General features: G+C 43.2%; 1 protein-coding gene across 1 annotated transcript; it reads left to right on the plus strand.

The window, feature by feature from the left end:
* Positions 1-471: 471 nt before the first annotated feature.
* Positions 472-7,075, plus strand: LOC145352600 (prostaglandin E2 receptor EP2 subtype-like). The gene is made up of 2 exons (XM_080202689.1): positions 472-1,530; positions 5,448-7,075. Exons 1-2 carry the CDS (start codon positions 730-732, stop codon positions 5,703-5,705), a joined length of 1,059 nt encoding a protein of 352 aa, XP_080058815.1. The 5' UTR covers positions 472-729; the 3' UTR covers positions 5,706-7,075.
* The last annotated feature ends 4,955 nt before the right edge of the window (positions 7,076-12,030 follow it).

Raw genomic sequence — 12,030 nt, forward strand, 5'->3', positions numbered from 1 at the left:
GGAGGGGGGGAGGGAGCGAGGTCGAGGGACGGGGAGGGGGGGAGGGAGCGGGGTCGAGGGGGGGGAGGGAGCGGGGTCGAGGGGGGGGAGGGGGGGAGGGGGGAGGGAGCGAGGTCGAGGGACGGGGAGGGGGGGAGGGGGGAGGGAGCGAGGTCGAGGGACGGGGAGGGGGGAGGGGAGAGGGAGCGAGGTCGAGGGACGGGGAGGGTGGAGGGAGCGAGGTCGAGGGAGGGGGGAGGGACGGAGGGGGGAGGGACGGGGAGGGGGGTGAGGGGGAGGGACGGAGGGGGGAGGGACGGGGGGTTGAGAGGGACGGGGGGGTTAGAGGGAGGGGGGGTGAGGGGGGGGTTAGAGGGAGGGGGGGTGAGGGGGGGTTGAGAGGGAGAGGGGGTGAGAGGGAGGGGGGGACGGGGGGGTGAGGGGGGGGGGGGTGAGGGAGGGAAGGGGGGGGTGAGGGAGGGAAGGGGGGGAGGACCTTGTTGTGAGGGTGACAGCCGAAGGGACGTTTTGAGGGAGGAGGGATTTGGGTGTGAAGTTGTCTGAGTCAACCTCATCCCCCAGGCTGAGGCAAGGAGGCGGAATATCTCAGCGCCACATGCGGCTTCAGGTACAGAGTTCTCCAGCCCTGGCGCTCGCCATGCCGCACTGCTCCGAGGTGGGCACTAACCCGGCGTGTGTGTATTTTTCTCTGAGCAGAGAGATTGCCGCCGACTGGGGAAGACTCTCGCTATGGACAACGGCAGCGCCTGGCACAACAACAGCTGCGAGCACACTCAGGGCATCGCGGAGGGCGCCGGGCCGGCGGTCAGCGCCTTCATGTTCGCCGCCGGGGTGGTGGGCAACGTGCTGGCGCTGGTGGTGCTGGCGGCGCACCGGCGGGAGGGCCGCAATAAAGCGTCTCTCTTCCACATCCTGGTGAGCGGGCTGATCGTCACCGACCTGCTGGGCACCCTGGTCATCAGCCCGATGGTGCTGCGCGCCTATGGCGTCCGTCACTCGCTGCGGGACCTGGGTCTGTGCGACTACTGCGCCTTCGCCATATCCTTCTTCGGCCTCACCTCCATGTTCATCCTGTTCGCCATGGCGCTGGAGCGCTGCCTGTCCATCGGCTGCCCTTACCTCTACCGGCGCCACGCCAGCAAGCGCGGCGGGCTGCTCGCCATCCCCGCCATCTACATCCTGTGCGGCCTCTTCTGCTCGCTGCCGCTGCTGGGCGTCGGCGAGAACAGCCAGTACTGCCCCGGCACCTGGTGCTTCATCCAGATGCAGGTCTACTCGCTCGAGCTGCGGCACCGCGTCTACTCGCTGTCCTACGCCGTGCTGATGAAGCTGCTGATCGTCTCCGTCCTGCTCTGCAACGTCTCGGTCATCGTCAACCTGTGCCGAATGTTCCAGAAGCAGAGGACGCGCAGGTGCTCGCGGGCGGCGCACACTCGCAGCGAGCGGTCTTCCCAGTCCGAGGAAGTGGACCACCTCATCCTCTTGGCCATCATGACAATCACTTTCGTCGCCTGCTCTGTGCCGCTAACGGTGAGTGTGTCAGCCCACTGCGCGCTCTCTCTCTCTCTCTCACACACACACCTTTGTTGGCACTGCTGCCTCACAGCGCCAGGGACCCGGGTTCAATTCCCGTCTTGAGTCAGTGTCTGTGCCCGTTGTCCCTGTGTCTGTGTGGGTTTCCTCTCGTGCTGCCAAGTAAACCTGTTGGGCTTTAACCTGGTGTTGTGAGACTTCTTATTGGGTTTTCTCCCACCCTCCAAAGACGTCCTTACTAGGTGTATTGGCTGTGCGAAGTTCTCCCTCAGCCTACCAGAACAAGCACCAAAATGTGGGACTGGGGGAATTTTCGTAGTAACTTCATTACAGTGTGAATGTAAGCTCACTTGTGACTGATAAATAATTGTTCCCCTCCTCTAATGGCACTTTCAATAACACCTGGACTCGAAATGTCTGCCCTTTTTCCTTTCAGATGCTGCAAGAACCTGCTGAGATTTTCCAGCATTTTCTCTTTTGGTTTCAGATTCCAGCATCCCAAGTAATTTGCTTTTAATGAGTTTTGCCAACCTGTTAAGTTGGAAAATAGAATCATAGAAACCCGACAGTGCAGAAAAAAGGCCATTCAGCACCTTCGGTCTGCACCAACTCTGACAGAGCATCTTAGCCAGATCCTCTACCCTGCAACCTTCACTAATTCCCCTAACTTACATTGTGGGGCCAATGAAAAATCTGTCATGGTTTTCAATAAAATGTGCCACCCAAACTCCTGTTTTAGAATTGTGTGATCAATAGTTTATCCATCAGTGTCACAAGTAGGCTTACGTTAACACTGCAATGAAGTTACTGTGAAAATCCCTGAATCGTCACACTCTGGCTGGCGGCTGTTCAGGTACACTGAAAGAGAATTTAGCACCTAATCAGCACGTCTTTTGGACTTGTGGGAGGAAACTGGAGCACCCAGAGGAAAGCCATGCAGACACGGGGAGAATTTGCAGACTCCACATAGACAGTGATCCAAGCCAGGAATCAAATCTAGGTCCCAGGTGCTGTGAGGCAGCATTGCTAACCACTGTGCCATCCGGAGCGGGGAATAGGAAGGGAGGGCACAACTCCTACCGCATGAGTTAACCAGAGGGAATGTTAGATTCAACCCACCAGAGCTGAGAGTTTCAGACCAGCTTGTGATAGCAATCCAGAGTGTCATTTACCAAACTTACTTCGAAGGGAATGTTCCCAGTATAAGTTAATAATATCTAGAAAGGGTAAAAGATTTAAGGAGCAGAAGAAGAAAATATAATCTAATCATAATGCCAATGACAGAACATTATTCAAAATTATAAACAAACTAGTGTATTTTACTGTCACCTCTTATCAAGCTTTTCAGTATATTGACAATTCATGTAACAACAGAATTTTAAATATACCGTTAGCATTAAATTTGTTCAAGTTGACATTGTTTCTGATTCTGGGTTAGTTATGTGTACTTATATTGATTTGGGATTTTTGTTAATTTGATTGAGTTAAAACTCTCAACAACTTTTAACACCTTTCTGGGACTGGGTGATTGCTCACTATTAACACACAGGCTACTGCCATTGTCTCCATGTGCAAATATGTAACTTTCTTTCCTTAAGTTTTCCTTTGATCTCTAACAAACCACCCACTTCAGAACAGATCATATAATCCTGTTCATTTTATCCTAAATTTAAAATACACTTCCAAACATAATAAGGTACATAATCAGCATCTTTTCCCAAAGGTAGGGGAGTCTAAAACTAGAGGGCATAATTTAAGGTGTGGGAGGAGAAATACAAAAGGGTCCAGAGAGGCAATTTTTTTCACTCAGAAGGTGGTGTGTCTGGAATGAGTTGCCCAGGCAGTAGTAGAACCAGGTACAATTTTGTCTTTTAAAAAGCATTTAGACAGTTATGTGGGTAAGATGGATATAGAGGGATATGAGCCAAATGCTGGCAATTGGACTAGCTTTGTGGTAAAAACTGGGCAGTATGAACAAGTTGGCCAAAGGGTCCGTTTCTATGTTGTAAACTCCTATGACTTAATAACATATTCAGTATTACATAGCTATACATACCTTTATATGGTTGAAAATTTAAGGATAGAAATGTTAAGCTTCCTGAATAAAGTTGTATTTTTTTCATAATTTACATACTGAGGTTATTTTCAGACTGTGTTCGCTGTCAGGGAGAATGGGTTGAAAATCTTGAGAGAATTGGAAAATGTGATTCTCTCTGGAGAGATTGCATTCCATGATTTTCCCCAACAACCCACCAGTGACCTTGAGAGGTTTGCACCAGCTGAACTTTTCCATTATGTTTAGGCTCTACCTCTCAAAATGATGGCATGAAACATGGCCCAGTGTTATTTTGACAAAGTGATAAGATCTGAAGAGAAAACCTGCATGTTTCTCCGGAGAGAAACATGCAGGTTTTCAGTCAAATCATGACACTTTGCCATTTTTTGGTAAGATTCCAATCAGTATCTTCATGTCCGCCATTCCATATGAGGTTAGAAGGACCATTGTCAATCATAAATTTTATTATGAAGTTACCATAGTATTTCGTTGACATCATAGGAATATGAGTAGGCCCTTTGAGCCTGCCCCACTGTTTAACCAGATCACAACTGATCTTCTACCTCAACACCATCTTCCCGCACTATTCTTGTGTTCACTGGTATCTAGAAATCTATCAACCCCTCCTTTGAAAATACTGAATATCTGAGCCTCCACATCATCTATTGTCATCTCTGTGATCCAGTCTCTGAAACAGGTTTTATGAATTTGAATGCAAGTCATAATGACAGGAAGCCCTAAGGTTGTTTGAATGATTGTTTAACATATATTGTCAGATAAATTACTTTACTGAAAATATAAAATTGATATGTTGGCTATTTTTCTGATTTTTTTCCTACAATGTATCCAAATGAAACATCCAACTGTAACAATATTGCTGCCAGTTCATAAGTTGCCTTTTAAATTCACAAATCACTTGCACTTTATAAATAAAGGATTTGCACATAGGATTCCTTTAAAGAACGGTTTTAAAACTCCAATATAATCAATGAATTGTGTCATTGGGATTATCATATCTTAGTCTTATTTTAAATAGCAACCAGTGTTTACAAGGCCATAACCGGTACTATCAGCTTTCTTAGCAGTCCCCTGGAATTGAAGATATCCGAAAGATGACCCCCGCCCCGCCCCGGAATTGAGGATGAATTGCTTTCACTCCAGTTTGATAGGGTCTGAGATGGCTGATGTCTGTGATCTGCCACATGCTGTGCAGGTGGTACTTGAAGGGTTGGGTAGATGAGTTGTTCGGAAGCTTTACACCCTCTCCTATGTCTCAACTTTGCCTCTGTGTGTTTATTGCAAAATCCCCCAATGTACTCAGTGACTTCCTGAATAAACCTTTTCCATTTTGATTGGTCACAAGCCAGGGGCTCCTGTGAGTTGGCAGGGATGTTGGACCTCTTCAGGGATGCATTGAGGACATTCCTTAAGTGTTTCTTCTGTCCTCCTGGGAGGCTGCTGCCGCAGCCAAGTTCTGAGTACAGCAGTTGTTTTGGAAGTCTGGTATCAGACATGCAAATGACTGTCTCATTCCTCTTGAAAAGACAGTGCTTGAAGAGTGACTTAATAAAGCTCTATATTCATGAAGAAAAACAAAACTAGAATAACCCATCAATATAAGATGGTAACAAGGAATCAAGTAGAGAGCTCAGAAGGAATCTCTTTACCCAGAGAGAACTGAGGATGTGGATCTCACTAGTGCATGGAGCAGCTCAGTGAATAGTTTAGATACATTGAAGCTACGTAATCACACAAGGCAGGAGGAGTCAAATGAGGAAGAATGGAAGGAGGATCGAGAGGAGGCCTTTCTCTGTGTTGTATATTTTATGTAATTCTGTATTTGATCTCTTTATTCTAGGTTCGTGCATACATCGGAGCAATTTATAAAGACGAGATGCACCACCAAACTTATGATCTTCAAGCTCTCCGATGCTTGTCATTTAATCCAATAATTGACCCGTGGGTTTTTATTATTCTAAATACATCAAAAGTTAAAAAGATGGTGTCCAAGATATTGTGCTGTAAAATTACTTCCAAACGCCCTGAACTACAGAATACTTCTTTCATAAGGATTGAAACAGTCAGACAAGAGTCACTTTGGAACAGTCAGTCCTGATACTTTCAACTGTGTTGAAGATTTTTCTAAAATCTAGTAGTTATCAATTGACCCGTTATACAAAAAGTTGCACTCTGTGACACTGGACGGGGAATCACACAGCAATTTGCTTCCTGACTGTTACACTGGATAGCACAACAGTTTACAACCCTCAGCAAGAGAAGGAGCTGTACAGAGGACTTAGTCCTGAGGACTACACAGACACTAACTGCCACACGTCGTATTTATGTCTCTCTGAGTTTTCACATATTTGGAAAAGTACTGTGATGTTTGTAATTTTAAATTCAGAATTAAAATTCTGATTAATATGTAAATTAATATTTTTCTACACAGTGTTTCAGCTTTTTAAAAAATATTTATCTTTCAGTTTTGCTTCCACTTAAACATCTAGAGGTATGTTTTGCTAGGTCTGTTATATAAGGACATTAAAGTTAAAATCTACCATGCGTACCAAACTTTACAACCAAAGTGAAAATAATTATTCTTTTTTTTTAAACTAACCCCCTCGTTGAGACTGACTACTGTCACCAATTACCAAACTGATGTTTGAATTGGCAGAATAGGATGACATGCTTCATGATTCATAATTAATTTATGAACGTTTGTCTCTTCACTAATTAATCCCAAATGGAGGCCAACTCAGCAGCTAATAATTTTCTACCAGTGTCCAATCTCAGCCATACCTGGAAAATGAACTTGGATTCATCAGCAAAATTCAAGTGTTCGGCAAAAAAAATTACTTTTGACCTACGAAAAGTACAAAAAGTATATCTGGCATAGATTCCTTCTTTTATCGTATAATTAAAAACCCCCCTTTCAATTGATCAACAATCAACTTATGTTTTTTTTAAGTTAAAAACTTATTGATTTGTGTTTTTGTTGTTTTACAAACATCCAGCAGGATAATAAAACATTGTCATATTTCCTTTTGGAACATGCAGAGTTGATTTGGAATGTTGTATGCAGTATGACATAGTACATCCAGAAATATGCCTGAATTTTGAATCAGATTTCTTTAGTGATATTGCAGCTGAATTGTATAACAGTAATTGTAAAACATAAGAGCTAATTTATGGATCAGTGGCTTCTGGGACCAGTCTGGTTCTGAAACCAGCTGTTAGAATAAGCCTTCATATATTTATCTCAAAATGTTTTAAATGTAAAACTATGCACTAGTTAAAGCTATTACAAACTACATGCATGCTATAATTCGTCCATCAAATTACAGATTCAAATATGTATGATACAGATCTATCAACATAAGCCTGAAGTTTCATTAATATACAAACTGCATTGTGTATATTTCTACTTTTGGTTGTATACTGCATAATGGAACCTTTCTAATACATTGCAAACAACTTTTCTATAAACGTGCAGATGCTTGTGTTTTTTTCCCTTTGCGTCTCCCAGGAGATTTCATGCCTGAAGTGTTGGGGTATAAAGGGAGGGAGGAAAACGTTTAGTCTTAGTGCTGTGGCTATTAATGCATGATAACAGTAAAAAGTCTGACAACACCAGGTTTTAGTCCAACCTATTTATTTGACAATATACTCACAAGCTTTCGGGGTTAGTCCCTTCGTCAGGTGAATGGAGAGTTCTGGCCTCAGACAGAGCATATAAAGCACAGACAGTTTAGAGATTACTGATTAGAATGCGAATCCTTACACCTAACCTGCTGTTCAAGACCTGAAGTGGCTGATAATGTGAGTGGAAGGAGCACTGATCACAGTTTAAAGAGATGTGTATTGTCTCCAGACAGTACAGTAAGTGAGGTTTTGCAAACCCAGGCAAGTCACGGGGGTTACAGATAGTGCGACATGAACCCAAGGGATCTTGGGTTCATGTCGCACTATCTGTAACCCCCGTGACTTGCCTGGGTTTGCAAAACCTCACTTACTGTACTGTCTGGAGACAATACACATCTCTTTAAACTGTGATCAGTGCTCCTTCCACTCACATTATCAGCCACTTCAGGTCTTGAACAGCAGGTTAGGTGTAAGGATTCGCATTCTAATCAGTAATCTCTAAACTGTCTGTGCTTTATATGCTCTGTCTGAGGCCAGAACTCTCCATTCACCTGACGAAGGGACTAACCCCGAAAGCTTGTGAGTATATTATCAAATAAATAGGTTGGACTAAAACCTGGTGTTGTCAGACTTTTTACTGTGTTTACGCCAGTCCAACACCGGCATACCCACATCATTAATGCATGAGGCAGACCTGATGAACCAGCTGATCTTTTTCTGCCCATTAGTTTCTTATGTCACAAATTAACGCAGCATTGGAAAGCCGAAGTCAGTTCAGTAAAAGTTTCTAGCATATTCCAAAAGCAATAAGGAACTGTTAACGGGATCCCATGGGTTATGTAAAACTGAAAGCATCAGGGAATTTGTAAATGACTTCTCCAGACCTGGAAAAGTTATGGAAATTTTCAGAAAAGGCCAAAAGTCATGGAGTTTTATGAAGACTGGAATAAGACTCTTCTGACTTTGGGCAGGATTCCAAATTTTTCTGATGTTATTCTAACTACTTCCCCCTCTTCCTCTCTGTAATCATTGTCACATGTCACAGATTTGTTTTCTCTCCTACTTGATCCCATCCGTTCCCATTGCTGATTACCACCAGCACCATAACATTGACTGAAATTTCCCAGTTCCTCTGTTTCTGCATGCCTCATGTGAGGAGAGGTGTATTTGTTGGTGTTAGGTGCAGATTTTTGTCGTTGTGGAGGCAGAGATCTTGGCAGGGATTTATTTTGAGCTGAAGCTGGGTATACAAGTTAAGACAGATCAGGAATAAGCACCTAGTGGAGGAGGTGATAACATCCAAAATGATGCTTTGTATCTAGAGTCAAGACCTACATGCTCCAAATTTTCACAAGACCCATTAAAATTGTCTTCATGAACATGGAAAAACTTTATTAAAGGTACAGGAAACCTGCTTAGAACTTCCCTAGGAATTGAGTTTGGTTCACAATTACTTTGTGTAAGGTTTAAGGCTTCCAATACATGCAGAGAAATTTAGCCATTCACAAAATGAAAAGTCAATAAAATTGGAAGGAGAGTAAATTTGACCAACTCAGGCATCAAAGAGACCTAGCAAAACTAAAGTCAGTGGAAATCTGAGGAAAACTCTCCACTTGTTGGTATCATACCCTGGCACAAAGGAAGATCTTCGTGGAAGTCAATCATCTCAGTCCACGTCATTGCTACAGGGGTTTCTCAAAGTAGTGTCCAAGTCTGACCATCTTCAGCTGCTTTATGAAATACCTTCCTTCTATCATAAGGTCACACGTGGGGGCATTCACTGATGAACATAAGAACATAAGAAATAGGAGCAGAAGTAGGCCATCTAGCCCTTCGAGCCTGCCCCGCCATTCAATAAGATCATGGCTGATCTGTCGTGGCTCAGTTCCACATTCCCGCCCTCTCCCCATAACCCTTAATCCCCTCTCTTATCAAAAACCCATCAACCCACGTCTTAAAAATATTTAGCGAGGCAGCCTCCACCACTTCAACGGGCAGAGAATTCCAGAGATTCACCACCTTTTGAGTGAAGAAGTTCCTCCTCAACTCCGTTCTAAACCGCCTCCCCTTTATCTTGAGGCTGTGCCCCCTAGTCCTACTGTCTTTTTTGAGCGGGAAGAGTCTCTCCACCTCTATCCTATCCATCCCATTCATCATCTTATACGTCTCAATGAGATCTCCCCTCATTCTTCTAAACTCTAACGAGTACAAGCCTAGTTTATTCAGCCTCTCCTCATAGCTCAATCCCCTCAACTCCGGTATCAGCCTAGTAAACCTCCTCTGCACTCCCTCCAGGGCCAAAATATCCTTGCGCAGGTGCAGCAGGTGATGATTGCACAATGTTCAGCATCATTCACAACTTTTCAGATACTGAAGCAGTCCATATGCAGCAATAACTGGCCAATGTTAAAGCTTGGGTTGACACAAGCGCAATGACCTTCTCCAACTTGAGAGAATCTTTCCAAGCCATTTACCATCCTGATGTGGAATTATATCGCAGTTCCTTCATTATTGCTGGGTTAAAATCCTGAAACGCCTTCCTAACGGCACTGTGGAAGTTCCTACATTACATGGACTGCAGAGGTTCAAGAAGGTGGCTGACCACTAATTTCTTTAGAGCCAATAACTTCCACAACCCATGAAAGAATATGTAATTTAGGAAGAATGTGAAGGCATGCGAGAGAGTGCAAAAAGATTTCATAAGGCTGAGGATCTTCAGTTACATGAATAATATAGAGAAGCTAAAGTTACCTGTCTTGGGTATGAGGAGATTAAGAAGCAATTTGACAGATGTGTTCAAAATCACGAGGAGTCTAGGTAGAGTAGATAGGGAAAAACAGTTACATTCATAAATGATCAGGAATTGGAGAACACAAATTAACGATATTGGCAAAGGAAACAATGGCATCATGAGGAAGAACTTTTTATTCAATGAATGGTTAGGATCTGGAAGGCGCTTCTTGAGAGGGTGATGGAGGTAGATTCAACAGTAAAAGAGAATTGGATAATTGTCTTAAGAAAAACAATTTAATGTGTCCTAGGGAAATGGCACAGGGGTGGGAGTAGGTTGGTTGCTCTTGCAATGAGCTGGAAAAGTCATGATAGGCCCAATGCTTCCTCCTATGCTGTGACCATCCTATGGTTCTATGATTTTGTGTCAAGTATCAGCCGAATAATCCTTTGCCATGCAATCTCAATCTCCAGACAATGCAGAGCATAACAGGAAACAAATGAATGTTTTAAAAGCAATTTGCCTCAGGAGTGCCATTAAAAATGGATCTTTACTCTTTCTGTCCATGATGTCATCTGACTGTGATTAGAATTATACAGGATAATTTAAACAACACTTCAATGTAATTTTGGAATTAGTTTTACTCATTTAATTGATGGAAGATAGCCATGTAATTCCCTCTCATGTGTTGTTATTTAATATGAGTCACCTTTCCGTGTCAGGTGATTTTGTAACCTTTTGGCACTCACTTACTTAGAGATTTTTGTAATATATATCATTCATATATATATATATGTATATATATATATACATACAATATATGTAATATATATATGTCAACAATGGGCAGAGTTGGTTTTACTGCACTATACCATTGGTATAAACCGGGCAGGTAGAGATGTTTACAGATTACTTTGAAAGATATGCTAATAGTAAGTTAAATATTTTGTTAATGTGATTATAGCTCATTTCAAATGTGAACGACTTGTTTAACTACAGTATTTTTTAGGGATTAGGGACTACTGCAGGACAAGGATCAAGTTTATTTGCATAGAACATTTGTGTCGCTCCATTGTCCGTAAGCCCTCTCATCACCTTCCAACATCTATTATGAAGGACTATATTGCTGTTAATAAGGAGAAACTGTTTGCATTGCCAGGAGGATTGGTAATCAGAGGCAAATATTTAACGTAATTGGCAAAAGAACCAGAGGGGCAATGAAGAGAAAGCTTTGAGTTGTTATATTCTCAAATGCACCGCCTGTAAGTGTGGTGGAGGCAGACTCAGTAGCAACTTTTAAAAGAGAATTCAATATATTGTGAAAAGGCACAAGTTTGTAGGGCCAAAGGGCTAGGGAGAGGAATTGATAGCTCTTTCAAAAAGTTGGCACAGACACTGTGGGCTGAATGGCTTCCTGTGCCATGTGATTCTATATTATACAAGAATGTTTTGTAAAATGATAACATATTCAATTCTGCAGCAATGGCATTCCTTCCTTTAAGCAGGAGAGAACAGTGGGAATGTCCAAAGGGGTCAAATTTAGAAAAGCAATATAGAAAATTAGCTGAGTGTTAGACAAAAATAGAAGTTTCCCTAAGGTGTCAGCCTGGGCCCACCTCTAAATCAGGGAGTTCTGTGTTCAAGGCCCATGATGTGGAGATGCTGATGTTGGACTGGGGTGAACACAATAAGAAGTCTCACAACACCAGGTTAAAGTCCATCAGGTTTATTTGGTAGCAAAAGCCACTAGCTTTCAGAGCGCTGCTCCTTCGTCAGGTAAGTGGGAATTATGTTCGCAAACAGGGCATATAAAGACACAAAATCAATTTACAAAATAATGGTTGGAATGCGAGTCTTTGTAGGTTATCAAGACTCAAATGTACAGACAATGCAAGTGGAAAGAGCATTAAGCACAGGTTAAAGAGATGTGTATTGTCCCCAGACAAGACAGTGAGATTTTGCAAGCCTAGGCAAGTCGTGGGGGTTACAGATAGTGTGACATGAATGCAAAATCTCGGTTGAGGTCATCCTCATGTGTGCAGAACTTGACTATCAATCTCTGCTCAGC

The sequence above is a fragment of the Carcharhinus amblyrhynchos genome, chromosome 14, assembly GCF_965287045.1.
Source record: "Carcharhinus amblyrhynchos chromosome 14, sCarAmb.v2.hapA, whole genome shotgun sequence".
Lineage (NCBI taxonomy): Eukaryota > Metazoa > Chordata > Chondrichthyes > Carcharhiniformes > Carcharhinidae > Carcharhinus > Carcharhinus amblyrhynchos.

Excerpts from the sequence above, each read along its gene's own strand:
- LOC145352600 (XM_080202689.1), top strand. The coding sequence starts at position 730 with ATGGACAACGGCAGCGCCTGGCACAACAACAGCTGCGAGCACACTCAG. Across the intron at positions 1,531-5,447 it reads CCTGCTCTGTGCCGCTAACG|GTTCGTGCATACATCGGAGC; the intron begins GTGAGTGTGTCA and ends TCTTTATTCTAG.